At 46.6% G+C, this 18,497-nt stretch overlaps 1 protein-coding gene across 1 annotated transcript; it reads left to right on the forward strand.

Moving 5' to 3' along the window:
• Positions 1-46: 46 nt before the first annotated feature.
• Positions 47-15,502, forward strand: LOC129715517 (E3 ubiquitin-protein ligase TRIM39-like). Its single transcript, XM_055665388.1, has 2 exons — positions 47-93; positions 12,912-15,502. Exons 1-2 carry the CDS (start codon positions 57-59, stop codon positions 13,442-13,444), a joined length of 570 nt encoding a protein of 189 aa, XP_055521363.1. The 5' UTR covers positions 47-56; the 3' UTR covers positions 13,445-15,502.
• Positions 15,503-18,497: the final 2,995 nt, after the last annotated feature.

The raw sequence follows: 18,497 nt of genomic DNA on the forward strand, positions 1-18,497 counted from the left end.
GGACGTAGGCCCGACAGAGGGGCAAGCAGCCGACTCTTGCCTGCCTGGACCCACGTATGGCCATCTTGGCCAGGCCCAGGAGTAGACCGACAGGTAGGTCCCACCCTCCCACTTGGCTCTCCCCACACCCTGCCTTGTGTCCAAACACAAGAATCGTAGGACTAAAATGTAACCAGAACTTTAGGAACAACCCCTTCAGATATTGATACAGGGGCAGTAGCCTCTCACACTCCATATACACATGGAACACGGTCTCTTCCTCGCCACAAAAAATACAGGCAGCGGACGAGTCCGTGAACCGACTCAAAAGTTTGTTACATGCCACCGCTCTGTGCAGCACTCTCCACCCCAGGTCCCCCACGTATAGGGGGACAACTCCCTTGTAGAGGGACCCCCACTGGGGACCTTCCCCTCCTTCAGGTGGTAACACCGTCCGCCATGGTGTGTCGGGACGGGAGACGAAGGCAAGGAGGTGCAGAATGTGCAGGAACATTCTATACAGTGAGCGTCTCTTCGCGTCACGAAACGGCACGCTGGTCATCTCCGAAAGGCGGCTCAGGTTGTGTGGAACCGGTGCCCGAGATATATCCCGGAACCGAGGCCCAATGAGCAGATCTGACGGAGCGGGTAAGGGCTCATTTAAAACCACTCTGGGCGCACGCCTCTCCTCGACACCCGCCATGATTTGTTGAGGACCGGCCACTCCCGCAGCCGCAACATCCCCCTCCCCTCGTGGAGCAACACGCTGGCTGAAAACAACCAGATTCCTCACTCTTAACACATCCCGGTAGAAAACAGGCAAGCCCCTTAGGGCAGGTCGACTGATGCCCGCCACCGGGAGCCGCGAGACCCCCCTTAGACAACGACCCCGTCGCAAAAAATACGTGGCCAAAACGTGCCATCTGGGGGGGTTCTCTATATACATATACCTCCGCAGAGTCCTGAGACGGAGAGCCGCCACCTGGGTACGCACGCATACCAAGGACTGGCCGCCCTCCTCTAACGGGAGTGGGCAGATGCATGGCAGGTGTAGTTTAATGCGGAGAAATGTGAGGTTATCCACTTTGGTGGCAAGAACGGGAAGGCAGATTATTATCTGAATGGTGTCAAGTTGGGAAAAGGGGAAGTACAGAGGGATCTGGGGGTCCTTGTTCATCAGTCACTGAAAGTAAGCAAGCAGGTACAGCAGGCAGTGAAGAAAGTGAATGACATGTTGACCTTCATAACAAGAGGAGTTGAGTATAGGAGCAAATAGGTCATTCTGCAATTGTACAGGGCCCTGGTGAGACCACATCTGGAGTATTGTGTGCATTTTTGGTCCCCTAATTTGAGGAAGGACATTCTTGCTATTGAGGGAGCCCAGCGTAGGTTCGCCAGTTTAATTCCCGGGATGGCGGGACTGTCATATGTTGAGAGAATGGAGCGGCTGGGCTTGTACACTCTGGAGTTTAGAAGGATGAGAGGTTATCTCATTGAAACATGTAAGATTATTTAGGGTTTGGACACATTAGAGGCAGGAAACATGTTCCCGATGTGGGGGGAGTCCTGAACCAGGGGCCACAGATTAAGAATAAGGGATCGGCCATTTAGAACGGAGACGAAGAAACACTTTTTCTCACAGAGAGTGGTGAGTCTGTGGAATTCTCTGCCTCAGACGCCGGTGGAGGCCGGTTCTCTGGAGGCTTTCACGAGAGAGCAAGATAGGGCTCTTAAAGATAGCGGAGTCGGGGGATATGAGGAGAATGCAGGAACGGGGTACTGATTGTGGATGATCAGCCGTGATCACATTGAATGGCGGTGCTGGCTCGAAGGGCCGAATGGCCTCCTCCTGCACCTGTTGTTTATTCTATCTCTCTCTCTCCCCCTCTCTCTCCCTCTCTCCATCCCAAAATCAATCGATTGTTCATTAAATAACAATGGTAACATCCGTAAACGGACAACACTCAACCTTCCGTAGACTTGTCCCGAAGGCGTGTATGAAGACAGGGATGTAACGCTGAGGCTCTATAAGGCGCTGGTCAGGCCGCATTCGGAGATATTGTGAGCAGTTCTGGGCCCCGTGTCTGAGGATGGATGTGCCGGCTCTGGAGAGAGGGGGAGAGAAGTGGGAGATGGAGGGGGGAATGAGAGGGAGAGAGGTGGAGAAGGGGAAAGAGAGAGGGAGGCGAGAAGGGGATATTGGGGAGGGAGAGAGAGAGAGGGGCAGGGGGAGAGAGAGAGGGGAGAGAGAAGGGGAGAGAGGGGGGGAGAGAGGAGGGGGAGAGGGAGAGAGAGGGAGGGAGAGGGAGAGAGGAGGCAGAGAGAGACGAGAGAGGGGGGAGAGAGAGAGAGGGGGGAGGGGGGGGGAGGGGGGGGGGGGGGGAGGGGGGGAGGGGAGGGGGGGGGAGGGGAGAGAGAGGGGGGAGGGGGAGAGGGAGAGGGGGGGGGGAGAGGGAGAGGACAGAGAGGGAGAGAGAGAGAGGAGAGAGGGGGAGAGAGAGAGGGGGAGAGGGGGGGGGGGAGAGGGAGAGAGGGGAGGGGGGAGGGGAGGGGGGGAGGGGAGAGGAGGGGAGGGGGGGGGGGAGAGGGGGGGGGAGGGGAGGGGGGGGGGGAGAGGGGAGAGGGAGAGAGGGGGAGGGGGGGGGAGAGGGGGGGGAGAGGGGGAGGGGAGAGAGAGAGGGAGGGGGGAGGGGGGGAGGGAGGGGGGGAGGAGGGGGGGGGGGAGGGGGGGGAGGGGGGGAGAGGGAGGGAGGGAGGGGGAGAGAGGGGAGAGGGGAGAGAGAGAGAGGGAGAGAGAGGGGGAGTGTGGGAGAGAGAGAGAGAGGTGTGTGAGAGCGAGAGAGGGAGGGGAGGTGGGGGGGGGGAGGGGGAGAGGGAGTGGGAGAGGGGGGGAGGGAGGGGAGAGGGGGGGGGAGAGAGAGGGAGAGGGGGGAGAGGGGAGGGGGGGGGGGGAGGGGGGGGGGGGGGGGGAGGAGGGGGGAGGGGGGAGGGGAGAAAGGGGGGGGGGAGGGAGAGGGGGAGAGAGAGGAGAGGGGGGGGAGGAGGGGAGGGAGGGGGGGGGGAGGGAGGGAGAGAGGGGGGAGAAGGGGGGAAAGGGGAGGGGGGGGGGGGGTGAGAGAAAGAGGAGTATTTGGAGATATTGTGAGCAGTTCTGGGCCCCGTATCTGAGGAAGGATGTGCCGGCTGAGGGGAGGAGAGATGGAGAGAGGGAAGGAGAGGGAGAGGGGGGGGGGGTAGATTCAGATTCAATTTTAATTGTCATTGTCAGTGTACAGTACAGAGACAACGAAATGCATTTAGCATCTCCCTTGAAGAGCGACATAGCAAACGATTTGAATAAAAAAATAAGCAATAATAAGTGTCCGGGGGGGGGGGGGGGGGGGATTGGCAGTCACCGAGGTACGTTGTTTAGTAGAGTGACAGCCGCCGGAAAGAAGCTGTTCCTCGACCTGCTGGTTCGGCAACGGAGAGACCTGTAGCGCCTCCCGGATGGTAGGAGGGTAAACAGTCCATGGTTGGGGTGAGAGCAGTCCTTGGTGATGCTGAGCGCCCTCCGCAGACAGCGCTTGCTTTGGACAGACTCAATGGAGGGGAGCGTGGAACCGGTGATGCGTTGGGCAATTTTCACCACCCTCTGCAATGCCTTCCGGTCGGAGACAGAGCAGTTGCCATACCATACTGTGATGCAGTTGGTAAGGATGCTCTCGATGGTGCAGCGGTAGAAGTTCACCAGGATCTGAGGAGACAGATGGACCTTCTTCAGTCTCCTCAGGAAGAAGAGACGCTGATGAGCCTTCTTGATCAGAGTAGAGGTATTGTGGGTCCAAGAGAGGTCATCGGAGATGTTGACTCCCAGGAACCTGAAGCTAGAAACACGTTCCACCTCCGTCCCGTTAATGTGGATGGGGGTGTGCGTGCCGCCTCTGGACTTCCTGAAGTCTACAATGAGCTCCTTGGTCTTCTTGGAGTTAAGGGCCAGGTTGTTGTCAGCGCACCATGCTGCTAAGTGCTGGACCTCCTCCCTGTAGGCCAGCTCATCGTTGTTGCTGATGAGGCCAATCACCGTTGTATCATCTGCATACTTGATGATGGTGTTAGTACCATGTACAGGTGTGCAGTCATAGGTGAAGAGGGAGTAGAGGAGGGGGCACAGCACACAGCCCTGAGGAACGCCGGTGTTCAGGGTGAGGGTTGAAGAGGTGTGCTTGTCTAACCTCACAGACTGGGGTCTGTTGGTTAGAAAGTCCAGTATCCAGTTGCAGAGGGAGGGGTCGATGCCCAGGTTACCGAGTTTGGTGATCAGTTTTGATGGAATAATGGTGTTGAATGCTGAGCTGTAATCGATGAACAGCATTCTTACATAAGTGTCTCTGTTGTCAAGGTGGGAGAGGGCGGAGTGAAGTGCCGTTGAGATAGCATCCTCCGTACTCCTGTTCTTGCGGTAGGCAAACTGATAGGGATCCAGTGTGGGGGGTAGGCAGCTTTTGAGGTGTGCCAGGACCAGCCTCTCGAAGCACTTGGTGATGATGGGGGTAAGTGCAACTGGGCGGAAGTCGTTGAGGCTTGCCGCAGTGGAGTGTTTTGGCACTGGCACGATGGAGGTGGTTTTAAGGCAAGTGGGGACAACTGCTTGGGCAAGTGACAGGTTGAAGATGTCAGTCCAGATGTCTGTCAGCTGCGCAGCACAGGCACTGAGCACGCGCCCGGGGATGCCGTCAGGGCCAGCAGCCTTACGTGCATTAGTCCTACTCAGTGCCACGTACACGTCATAGGGGGTGAGTGTGAGGGGTTGGTGATCGGCAGGTAGCACAGCCTTGATGGCTGTCTCTAGATTGTCCCTGTCGAAGCGGCCATAGAAGTGGTTAAGCTCCTCAAGGAAGGAGGCGTCGCTGGATGTGGGGGTGATGTTGGAGGGTCTGTAGTCCGTGATGGCCTGGATGCCTTGCCACATGCGTCGGGGGTCGGAGTTGTTGTTGAAGTGCTCCTCAATCCTGAGCTTATGGCAGTGCTTGGCCTTCCTGATGCCCCTCTTCAGGTTAGCCCTGGATGAACTGTAGGCTCGAGCATCGCCTGACCTGAAAGCGGTGTCCCGTGCTTTCAGCAGTAGCCTGACCTCGCTGTTCATCCATGGCTTCTGATTCGGGTATATGGTCACCTGTTTGAGGGAGGTGACACTATTGATGGTGGAGTTTATAAAGTCCAGAACAGAGGATGTATAGGAATCAATGTCCGTGTGGGAGTCAAGGGTGGCCTGGGCTGCAAACGCCTTCCAGTCAGTGTTTCCAAAACATGAGAACAAAAGTGGACACAGAGTGCTGGAGTAACTCAGCGGGTCAGGCAGCATCTGTGGAGAACATGGATAGGTGACGTTTCACAGAGTGCTGGAGTAACTCAGCGGGTCAGGCAGCATCTGTGGAGAACATGGATAGGTGACGTTTCAGAGAGTGCTGGAGTAACTCAGCGGGTCAGGCAGCATCTGTGGAGAACATGGATAGGTGACGTTTCACAGAGTGCTGGAGTAACTCAGCGGGTCAGGCAGCATCTGTGGAGAACATGGATAGGTGACGTTTCACAGAGTGCTGGAGTAACTCAGCGGGTCAGGCAGCATCTGTGGAGAACATGGATAGGTGACGTTTCACAGAGTGCTGGAGTAACTCAGCGGGTCAGGCAGCGTCTGTGGAGAACATGGATAGGTGACGTTTCACAGAGTGCTGGAGTAACTCAGCGGGTCAGGCAGCATCTGTGGAGAACATGGATAGGTGACGTTTCACAGAGTGCTGGAGTAACTCAGCGGGTCAGGCAGCATCTGTGGAGAACACATGGATAGGTGACGTCTCAGAGTGCTGGAGTAACTCAGCGGGTCAGGCAGCATCTGTGGAGAACATGGATAGGTGACGTTTAGGATCGGGATCCTTCTTCAGACTGCTTGTAAGGCGGGGGGAGAAGAAAGCTAGAGGAGGGTGAGGCAGGCACAGAAAGGAGAGCAGTGAGAAAGAGAGGGTGTCACTGAACCGCTATTGGAGAGAGGAGGAGATCTTCTTCAAAGCAGGCACAACTTCAGATTTTGCAGTGGAGCAGTCTATCTCTGAAAACTAAACACTATATTCCATCTTTTCAGAAATCTCTGATGGGGTTACTGTAGGCCAAGTTTCTACTTTCAAACCATTCCAGCATCATTTTTTCTCAGTTATAGAACATACCGATTATCACACACTGCCAGACACAAATAATGAAAATGGAATGCTAAAATGAGAACAATCCCCTGAATGCTAACTATTATTTCAAAGATACCATTTTCCAAAGTAATTTCATTGTCAGATGATATTGACTTTAGCAACACATGGAACAAGTGAGATTTCACTGAGGAGCCTTTTGGAAAATACTTAATCATCTCAAGTATTGACAATCTTTTTTGTACCGTTAAACTCAAGATGTCTTCCTGAATATTACGTGTTAAGCTGCATCAGAAACTCAACCCACATAATCAAATCATGTCCCACCCCGGTCATTCCTTCTTCTCCCCGCTCCCGTCCAGCAGAAGGTACAGAAGCTTGAAAGCGCGCACCACCAGACTCAGGAACAGCTTCTTCCCCTCTGTTATCAGGCTTCTGAACGGTCCTTCCACAAGCTAGGGTTACTGTTCAATTCTTCATAACACCCATTAGAAGATTAGAAGAAACCCCTTTTAGAAGATTGAGGGGGGAACTTATAGAAACTTACAAAATTCTTAAGGGGTTGTACAGGCTAGATGCAGGAAGATTGTTCCCGATGTTGGGGAAGTCAAGGACAATGGGTCACAGTTTAAGGATAAATGGGAAATCCTTTAGGACCGAGATGAGAAAAACATTTTTCACACAGAGAGTGGTGAATCTCTGGAACTCTCTGCCACAGAAGGTAGTTGAGGCCAGTTCGTTGGCTATATTTAAGAGGGAGTTAGATGTGGCCCTTGTGGCTAAAGGGATCAGGGGGTATGGAGAGAAGGCAGGTACAGGATACTGAGTTGGATGATCAGCCATGATCATATTGAATGGCGGTGCAGGCTCGAAGGGCCGAATGGCCTACTCCTGCACCTATTTTCTATGTTTATGGACATTAGACTTTGTCTCTGGAACTAATGCACTGCAATGCCATGACCACAGCCTCAGAATAAAAGGACGTTCCTTTAGGAAGGAGATGAGGAGGAATTTGGTGAATCTGTGGAATTCATTGCCACAGAAGGATGTGGAAGCCCTCAATTGATATTTTCAATCAGAGATAGACAGATTCTTGATTAGTGCGGGTGTCAAGGGTTATGGGGAGAAGGCTGGAGAATGGGATTGAGGGGGAAAGATAGATCAGCCATGATTGAATGCCGCAAGGCTCAGTGCCATGAGTGACAACACATTCTTCACCACCCTGCCTGACAATGTTGCATCTTCCATGGCACTGTGTACCTGCAGCCTGAGATCTCTCTGTTCTATAAAGTTCCCCGTTTACTGTGTATGTCCTGCCCTGGTTTTTCTCAGCAAAGTGCATCACCTCACCTTCACATCAATAAATCCCACCTGCCGTTCCTGAGCCCATTGGCCCAGTTCACAGGGATCCCATTTACTCTCAGATAACCTTCTTCACTCTCCACAATGTCACCAATTTTAGTTCCATCTGCAAACTGACTAACCGTGCAACCTACATACACACCCAATCGTGCATATAAATAAGGAACAACAGTGGATTCTGTCTCCAGTCTGAAAAACAACCCTCTACCAACATTCTCTGCTGTGACCTTCAGGTAAATTAATTATTTTAATTGTACCACTATTGACAGAGATTGAAACAAGCCTTGGCAAAATATTCATTTTCACCACATTTATCTTAGTAATAAAATCAATTTGGTAGGTGGACCATCTTTCTTTATCCTTTCTTATCTTTTGGTTGATTAGTTTATAATTGGCCACATACAACAATGATAGATTTTTTGTTATAAGTACCCCTAGGTATTTGATTGATTTTGAATCCCATTTAATATTATACTTTTGCTTGATGTCTTCTGGGGGAGCACAATTAAATAGGAAGGTTTGAGTTTTTGAAATATTCACTTTATATCCTGCATAAAATTAAATTTCTCTCTGATCTCCATCATCCATGGAAAGGAGGTGTTTACTTCCGTGATATACATCCTTACATTATCTTCAATAAGACCAATTTTATATTCTCTGTCTCTTATAGTTACTCCCCTCAGATCCCTATCTTGACGAATCGCTTGTGCCAATGGCTCAATACATATAGCAAACAGGGTAGTGCTAAGACAACATCCCTGTCACATTCCTCTTCCTAACACAAATCTCTCAGTTAAGGACCCATTCACCTTTGCTCTTGCAGTAGGTTGCAGGTAAATTGCTTTAATAACTTGAATCTTCTGTAAAGCCAAATCGTTCTCGTTTTTGATATAAGAATTCTCAATTTACCCTAACGAAAGCCTTTTCCCCATCTGGGCTAATCAGGACAGTGTGCGTACTTTCCTTTTGAATTGTGTGTATTATATTTAGGGATCTTCTAATACTGTCCTGTGTTTGTCTGCCTATTATAAAACCAGTCTGGTCTTCATCAATTAAATCTGGCATGAACTTTTCGAATCGTTTGAGATAATTGAAGAATATCATTTATAGTCCACATTTAAAATTGATATCGGTCTGTAGTTGGTACAATTTCCCTTGTCTTTGTTCTCTATGGGGATTAATATTATAATTGCCTCTTTCCATGACGTGGGTGTCTTGCCTTCTTTGATAATCCAGCTCGAGTGTCTCAGAAGAAGTGGGTTCAGCTCATTCCGAAATATTTTATACCATTGAGGCAGGAACTCGCCATGAGGGAGGAGCTGGCCAAAGATTACTCTAAAGATACACTAGCAGGGAATACAGTGCAACAAAAATGGCAGGTGTTTCTAGGAATAATACAGAAGGTGCAGGATCAGTTCATTCCTGGGAGGAAGAAAGATTCCAAGGGGAGAAATGGACAACCATGGCTGACAAGGGACGTCAGGGACAGTATAAAGGTTAAAGCGAAGAAGTACAAAGTAGCAAAGATGAGCGGGAAGCAAGAGGATTGGGTAATGTTTAAAGAGCAACGTAAGATAACCAAACAGACAATATGGGGAGAAAATATGAGGTACGTAGGTAAGCTAGCCTAGAATATAAAGTAGGATAGTAAAATCTTCTTTAGGTATGCGAAGACAAAACAAATAGTTAAGACCAAAGTTGGAACCTTGAAGACTGAAAAAGGTGAATATATTATGGGGAACAAAGAAATGGCAGATGAGTTGAACAGGTACTTTGGATCTGTCTTTGGATCTAAGGTGGACACAAACAATCTTCCTGATATAGTAGTGGCCAGAGGATCTGGGGAGACAGTGGAACTGACGGAAATCCACATTTATGCAGGAATTGATGTTGGATAGACTGATGGGACTGAACGCTGATACATCCCCAGGGCCTGGTGGGCTGCATCCCAGGGTACTTAAAGAAGGGGCTCTAGAAATTGTGGAAACACTGGTGATACTTTTCCAATGTTCTATAGACTCGGGATCAGTTCCTGTGGATTGGAGGGTAGCTAATGTTATCCCACTTTTTACGAAAGGCGGGAGAGAAAAAAACAGAGAAGTATAGCCCAGTTAGCCTGACATCGGTGGTGGGGAAGATTCTGGAGTCAATTATTAAAGATGAGAGCCGCATATTTGGATATCAGTCCAAGTCAGCATGGATTTACGAAGGGGAAATCTTGCTTGACTAATCTTCTGGATTTTTTTGAAGATGTAACTAGGAAAATGGCCTAGAGAGAGCCAGTGGATGTAATGTACCTAGACTTTCAGAAAGTATTTGACATGTACCACATAGGAGATTAGTGGGCAACATTAGGGCACATGATATTGAGGGTAGAGTGCAGACATGGATAGAGAAGTGGTTGGCAGACTGGAAACAAAGAGTAGGGATTAACGGGTCCCTTTAAGAATGGCAGGCATTGACTAGTGGGGTGCCGCAAGGCTCGGTGCTGGGACCGCATCTATTTACAATATATATATATTATTATATATTATTTGGAAGAAGGGATTCAAAGTAACATTAGCAAATTTGCAGATGACACAAAGCTGGGTGGCAGTGTGAACTGTGAGGAGGATGCTATGAGAATGCAGGGTGACTTGGACAGGTTGGGTGAGTGGGCAGATACATGGCAGATGAAGATTAATGTGGATAACTGTGAGGTTATCCACTTTGGTAGCAAAATCAGGAAGGTAGATTACTGTCTAAATGGCATCAAGTTGGGAAAATGGGAAGTACAATGGGATCTGGGAGTCCTTGTACATCAGTCTATGAAAGTAAGCATGCAGGGACAGCAGGCAGTGAAGAAAGTGAATGGCATGTTGGCCTTTATAATAAGATGAATCTAGTATAGGAGCAAAGAGGTCCTTCTGCAGTTGTACAGAGCCCCTAGTGAGACCACACCTGGAGAATTGTGTGCAGTTTTTGTCCCCTAATTCGAGGAATGACATTCTTGCTATTGAGGGAGTGCAGCGTAGGTTTACATGTTAATTCCCGGGATGGCGGGACTGTCATATGTTGAGAGAATGGAACAGCTGAGCTTGTACACTCTGGAGTTTAGAAGGATGAGAGGTTATCTCATTTAAACATATAAGATTGTTAAGGGTTTGGACACGCTAGAGGCAGGAAACATGTTCCCGATTTTAGGGGAGTCCAGAACCAGGGGCCACAATTTAAGAATAAGGAGTAAGCCATTTAGAACGGAGACAAGGAAACATTTGTTTTCTCACAGGGAGTGGTGAGTCTGTGGAATTCTCTGCCTCAGAAGGCAGTGAAGGCAGTTTCCCTGGATGCTTTCAAAAGAGAGCGAGATTGGGCTCTTAGCGGAGGATATGGGGAGAAGGTTTGAACGGGGTACTGATTGGGGATGATCAGGCATGATCACATTGAATGGCGGTGCTGGCTCGAAGGGCCAAATGGCCTATTCCTGCACCTATTGCCTGTTGTCATTCTATAGGGAAACTGTCGCTGCCTGGGGCCTTGTTTGTTTTCATCCTACCAGTTGTCTTCTCTATCTCCTCCAGTGATATTTCTGCTGTAATTATTTTATTTTGTGTCTCTCCAATAAGAGGCAGATCTATTGTACTTAAACAAGTCTTCATTGATTCCCCATCTACTGTAGAGGGTTGTGTATATATCCTGGGCTATTATAGTTCGGCCAGCACTTCTTTCATATCCCGCTTGAAATCGTATTTGAATGATGTGAAGTCCGCTTTTAATTCTCTTCTCAAGTTGCTGATTTGTGTATTTATGCTTTTTAATCCCTCATGAAGGGCCTCTGTTGCATCGTTTCCACCAACCTGTTTGTATTTGCCATCGTCTCTGTCGCTTCGAGTCTGTCCTTCTGTTTCTTGCTTTTCTTGCATCTTTTCTTGCAACTTCTGCTCTTTGTTTTGACTCTCCCACTCGTACTGTACTCATTAAAACTTAAATACTCGTTTACTTTGAATTTAGTGGAGGTTTGTACAAGGCATTGGTGAGGCCAAACCTGGAGTATGGTGTACAATTTTGGTCGCCAAATTATAGGAAGGATGTCAACAAAATAGAGAGAGTACAGAGGAGATTTACTAGAATGTTGCCTGGGTTTCAACAACTAAGTTACAGAGATAGGTTGAATAAGTTAGGTCTTTATTCTCTGGAGCGCAGAAGGTTAAGGGGGGACCTGATAGAGGTCTTTAAAATGATGAGAGGGATAGACAGAGTTGATGTGGACAAGCATTTTCCTTTGAGAATAGGGAAGATTCAAACAAGAGGACATGACTTCAGAATTAAGGGACAGAAGTTTAGGGGTAATATGAGGGGGAACTTCTTTACGCTGAGAGTGGTGGCGGTGTGGAATGAGCTCCCACTGGAAGTGGTGGAGGCAGGTTCATTGGTATCATTTAAAAATAAATTGGATAGGCATATGGATGAGAAGGGAATGGAGGGTTATGGTACGAGTGCAGGCAGGTGGGACTAAGGGGAAAAAATTTGTTCGGCATCAGATTCAGATTCAGATTCAGATTCAGATTCAATTTTAATTGTCATTGTCAGTGTACAGTACAGAGACAACGGCATGGACTTGTAGGGCAGAGATGGCCTGTTTCCGTGCTGTAATTGTTATATGGTTATATGGTTTATTTATCAGACCATATGGAGCACTCAGTCTAATCAGCCTCCATGCTCTGCCGCCTGATTTGGTGATGTTTTACCATAAAAATGATACGATTCATAGAGATGACATTTATAACACAGATCGGTGGAAACATCTTTATATTTATTTTATTTTATTATTATTTTTCTATAGTTTTCTTAATGGCTATTTTCATTGGGAGTATGACTCCCCAGACCTCACATCCCTTCCACAAGTGTCACGTCCTCTACAGACTTTCCAGTCATAACTCCGACATTCTCATTGAAACCATGAACATATGAAATAAACAGCAAAGGTTGCAGCACCGATCTCTGCTGCACTCCACCAGTTACAGACCTCCAAGCAGAAATGTTATCCTTCTACCTCCAACCACCAAGCCAGTGTTGGATCAATTTTTCAAGCTTGTCTTGGATCCCACCTTCCCTCACTCTCAGGACCAGCCATACATGCGGAATATTGTCAAGTACCTCATATATTGGTTCACAATGAGATCAGTGTACTCTTAGTTGCACACAACCTTCAAACCCACCCGTGAATCCCCTCTCGTTTAGCGACCCCACAACCAAAAGTTCCACCCATTCTGTCCCGGGGTGAAACCCGGGCAAGGTTCCAGTTGTCCGCCCGCCTGTGCCTGAGGCCGAGCGGCCTCTCCCCCGGTCCCGGGGCCGCGCTGCCCGAGTCTACCCCCGACCCCCGGGACTCTCTGATTCTCTGCTTCTCCCCCCCAGTCTCCATCACCCTGGATGTGGAAACAGCGCATCCGCTGCTCGAGGTGTCAGAGGATCTGAAGAGTGGGAGACGGACTCGGATCCGGAGAAGTCTCCCTGACACCGGGAAGAGGTTTACAGTCTGGCCGTGTGTGCTGGGATCGGAGGGATTCACATCGGGGAGACATTACTGGGAGGTGGAGGTGGCGGGGAGTCGGCGTTGGAGTCTGGGAGTCGCCACAGAGTCTGTGGAGAGGAAGAGAGGGGTCGACATGACCCCGGAGACTGGAGTCTGGAGCATCAGACGGTGGGGTGACGAGTTTGTTGCATTCACCTCCCCTCGATCCCCTCTCCCCGCCCGTCCCATCCCCGGGAGGGTGGGAGTTTATCTCAGTTGCGAGCCCGAGACAGTTTCATTTTACGACGCGGACACCAAGTCCCATCTCTACACCTTCACTGGGATCAAATTCACAGATAAACTTTATCCTTTCTTCTGGACTCAGGATGACAACCAGTGGCTAAGAATCTGCTCCGGTTCCGCTCCGGGTGTGTAAAATGGTCGGGTCCCGGGACCAGCGTCAGGAGCGGGGCTCAGGGGCTGTGGGGCAGAAACCCAGTGGACAATAGGTCGGCGCTGAACGGCTCCCATTTAATCCCCAAATTCCACGTCGTGAAACCCCAATGAGCGCGGAAATAAAACCAGGGGGAATGTAAATGTGGGAAGAGCGAAATAAACAGCAACTGAAATCAGAGCTGTCTGTCTGTCGATCCGTTTATTTCAACGCGTTAACTGCGTCACTTCTTGGTTCCGCCACTAGACGGCAGCAAAGCCACGTGGTGCGACCACAGACTAGCTGTAACTTTGACAATTAACTTTGACAATTGCAGAAACAGCTGGAATCTGATTTAATAAGTGGCTTTTGTGACCAGTTACCACAGCCGCGGACAAAACCAAATGCATGGCTTAAAGAGTGGTGAATCTCTGGAACTCTCTGCCACAGAGGGTAGTTGAGGCCAGTTCATTGGCTATATTTAAGAGGGAGTTAGATGTGGCCCTTGTGGCCAAGGGGATCAGGGGGTATGGAGAGAAGGCAGGTACGGGATACTGAGTTGGATGATCAGCCATGATCATATTGAATGGCGAATGGTGCAGGCTCGAAGGGCCGAATGGCCTCCACTCCTGCACCTAATTTCTATGTTTCTATGTTTCTATGTAAAAGGGTTTCAAATTGTGAAATAAATGGAGACATTGTCTCAAATACTCAGCAGGTCAGACAGCATCTGCAAGGTAAAACAGACCTTACATTTGAGATCTAATACTGATGACGAATGGTGTTTCCATTTGGATTTTCAGCATCTGTGTTTTTTAATTCGTTTTTCCAGTTGAATTGTTGGTTGAATGTGAGTCTGACCACAAACTTTATTTGGAATTATAAAACTAACAGAATCCATAAACCACATTTATGTAAATCCAAAGAAATTGGCGGATTCGCTCTCCCTAATTGTGTTTACTAATACTGGGCAACGAATATTAAAAAAAAAAAAATCTATTGGATGGATGATCCATGCCAACAGGTAAACTGGCAAATAATGGAGAGAGAGCGATAGAGCGAAGATTGTTTGCCTTTTAATATAGGCGCGATCCATCTCTCTCCAATAAATCTGAAGAAATCAGTATATGAGAAGAATCCGATAATCCATAGAAGTGAAGCCCACCCTTAAGTTGAGAAATGTATTTCTTCTCTCACCAATCGCCAACAATCCCTCGTTTAAGTCGTCTACTTTTGGCAAGGTGTTCATACAATTGGAAAAATTAGGATTTAAAAAACTGGGAGATCTTTATGAGATGGGGACTCTCCTCTCATTGCAAGAATTACAGTCGAAATATCATCTGAAAGGTAGCCAATATTTCAGATACCTTCAAATACGAGACTATCTGAAATCACATACCCAAGTGCCAATATATGGTTCCAGACATACTAGACGAATGCATGAATAGAAACTCGAACTTGAATAAGTTAATATCGTACCTTCATAACACCCTTTTAAATATATAAATCCCATCGGAAATAATTACTCGAGCTTAAGAAGATGAATTGGGCCTAACAATTTTAAAATATAGATGGGAGGAAAGCCTTTTTATATATACGCAATTGTTCTCTCAACGTTAGGCACTCGTTAATACAATTAAAATTACTGCATAGATTGTATTATTCAAAGCCTAAACTGGATAAGATGGTCCAAAATGCCTCCTCTATGTGTGATAAATGTCTCATTCAAGAAGAAGCCATAACCCACTCTTTTGCCTCCTGTATAAAGTTACATAATTTCTGGAGGGGAATTTTTGAATTTTTTTCTGAAATACTCAAAATAAAATTGTACCCCGATACAGAATTGATTACATTAGGTACGTCAGAAGCCTGTTCTGAGCTAACATTATTTCAAAGTTTCCTTAACTATGGCCAAATAACGGCGAAAAAAACTAATACTTACATTTTGGAAACACACATCAGTCCCTACTGTGAAGATTTGGAAAATATTAGGCTTGTCTTGGCAGAAAAAACAGATCAATTTTCGAAGACATGGACAACCTTTACCGAATTATTACAAGGATAATAATAATAATAATAATAATAATAATAATAATAATAATAATAATAATAATAATACATTTTATTTATGGGCGCATTATATTTATAGGCGCCTTTCAAGAGTCTCAAGGACACCTTACAAAAATTTAGCAGGTAGAGGAAAAACATGTAAGAGGAATGAAATAAATAGTAGAGACATAACTAGTACACAAAGTAAAGACAGAATTCAATACAAAACACAATATGAGGCAATTAGTGCACAGATGAGAAGGGAGGGGGACGTGGGGCTAAGGATAGGCAGAGGTGAAGAGATGGGTCTTGAGGCGGGACTGGAAGATGGTGATGGACACGGAATTGCGGATCAGTTGGGGGATGTTGTAAATGGCGCAACACAAATTTGATTTAATCCGGTTCTGGGTTGGGTGAGGTGGGCGGGGGTGACCAGGGACAGGTATATCTCCACTTTATTTATTTTTTTTTCTTTTTTTTTTTTTTTTTTTTTTTTCTTCTCTCTTATATCTTTACTCAGTCTTTGGCCACACGACTTTGGTCGTCTAGGGGTCCTATCTTTTCACTTTTCACCTTTTCTCTTTCTTGTTCTTTCTCTCTTCTTTTCCCTCATTTTCAGGTTAAAAGGTCAAATTTGAAGCTGTACAATAATTGTATAATTTTACATGCTGAATGTTTTATTATTATACAATTGCTTCTAATAAAAATAATTTAAATAAACAATGTGAGTCCGACCATAAACTGCCAACAAAAAAAAAACAGAACACGTTGTGGGCATTCAGCAGGTTGGGCAGTATACAGTGTCTGGAAAGGGTTAATATTTCTGAGGTACTGTGGAGCTGCGGGTAGAGCCGCTGTCTACAGGGCCAGAGACCAGGGTTCGATCCTGACCTGTATTGGAACAGTGGGCTGTGGCTCAGACTGAACCACGACCAAGACTATTGCAATGTTCTTTATGTATTCTGGGCCAAATCATGCCATGGAACTTGTGGAGGTGTTTCTATAAAATATAATCATGTACAAAATGCTAAAGCTACAGAACAGTTGTGAAACACAAGCATTTACAGATACTTTCACACCAAGAATCAAGAGTGCTTTATTTCCACATGTCCCAGACACAACAATGAAATTCTTACTTGCAGCAGCACAACAGAATATGTCAACATATTCACCATATTATATCAAGAAGGAACTGCAGACTGATGAAGGGTCTCGACCCAAAACATCACCTATTCCTTCTCTCCGGAGATGCTGCCTGACCCGCTGAGTTACTCAGGCACTTTGTGTCTATCCATCGAAACCTTTCAATTCTGTGGAGCTGCCCGAATATATTTTGATTATTGTCCATTTGTGAATGTTTGTGCCTCTGATGACAATGGGAGCGCCGCTAGTTACGTCATTGGGTTGTCACGTGTCGGGGGGGCGGGGAGTTTGGGGAGAAGTGAATGGAAATAGCAAGGGAGGTGAGGGGGGGAGGGAGTAGAAGGGAAAGGGGACGGAGGGGATGGGGAAGGGAAGGGAGGATGGCTGAGGGGGGGGAAGGGAGGAGGGTAGGGGAGCGGAGAGGGGATGAGGGGTGGGGGTAAGAGAGGTGGGAACGGGGGGGAGGGCGGAGAGGAGAGGTTTAGGGGAGGGGGAAGAGTAAGTAAGTGTGCATTTAATGTGTATAAGGAGGTTTCACGGCAGTCGGGTCACGACCCATGACCCGTACTGTCATGCACTGCGCCAACTGGAGTACACGCGATGAACTGCAGGTAGGCACTTACCGTTGTTTCCAGCGTAGCGGGTCCGTTAAAACCCACCGAAATTGTCAATTTTTGCGCTGTAAATAATTATGGAAATCGGGATGAGCGTGTGAGACATTTAGCCTACTTCAGAATTCCAAAAGTGATGAGAAATGACGGTAGATAGAAGCGAGAGCTGAAGGGACAACAACAGCCAGAGTGCTTGGCGAACATTGGCCGTTTGCTCACAGCATTTCATCAACTAAGGCATTATTTGTGTTTTTTTCTTTTTTTTTTTTTTTTTTTTTTTTTTAAATAATTTTTTATTGGAAATAGGTAAATAACCTATTACATCATTAATGTCTTACATTTTTAAATTGATAATATTGTCAGTTATTATTACATTGTCTCCAATACTTTTTGCCTTTTTCTTCATTTTTTTTTTTAAACTAGATAGAACTAAAGAGATAGATGAAGTAAAGGAAGAAAAGAAAGGAAAGAAAAACAAAAACAAAAAAACAAAAAAAGGGGAAAGAGATAGTTAAAGAAGAATGGAAAAATTTATTAAAATAAAAAACATCGTTCGAGATATGTTCGTACATTTCAGAGTGTAGTATTTCATCCAATCTTTAGCCCGAGTGCTAGTCAGGTTCCTGTGCTGAACTATTCTGACCCTTTAAGTAATCAATAAAAGGAGACCATGTTCCAACGAATAATTCCTGTTTGTCCAACAGGGAAAATCTGATTCTTTCCACGTTTAAGGTCTCCGTCATTTCTATAATCCACATTTTGATTGTGGGGGCCGTAGGGCCTTTCCAAAATTTTAGAATTATTTTTTTTCCTGTTAATAAACCATAATCAATAAAGTTTATTTGTGTTATTCTAAATGTTTGATTTAATTCTAATATTCCGAGTATTATTAATTTTGGATCTGGTTCCAATTGTGTGTTGGTTACTTTAGATATTATACTAAAAATATTTACCCAGAATTTTTTAATTTTTGTACAGTTTGCAAACATATGCGATAATGTAGCTTCTAAATGATGACATTTATCACATATAGGTGAAATATGTTGAAAAATTGTATGTAGTTTTGTTTTTGAATAATGTAACCTATGTATTACTTTAAATTGTATGAGAAAATGTCTGGCGTTTAGTGAACACTGATGTATGTGTTGCAAACTTTCTTCCCAAGTATCTTTCGTTATTACTTGATTTAATTCTTTTTCCCATGTTTGTCTGTGTAAGTCCGTCGAAGGAATGTCACTGTCTAATAAGATACT

Source organism: Leucoraja erinacea, unplaced genomic scaffold, assembly GCF_028641065.1.
Source record: "Leucoraja erinacea ecotype New England unplaced genomic scaffold, Leri_hhj_1 Leri_1219S, whole genome shotgun sequence".
NCBI classification, from domain to species: Eukaryota; Metazoa; Chordata; class Chondrichthyes; order Rajiformes; family Rajidae; genus Leucoraja; species Leucoraja erinaceus.

Bases quoted from the DNA above. Each gene is read 5' to 3' on its own strand.
- LOC129715517 (XM_055665388.1), top strand. From the start codon at position 57: ATGGCCATCTTGGCCAGGCCCAGGAGTAGACCGACAG. The intron at 94-12,911 runs GTAGGTCCCACC...TCTCCCCCCCAG, and splicing joins GCCCAGGAGTAGACCGACAG to TCTCCATCACCCTGGATGTG.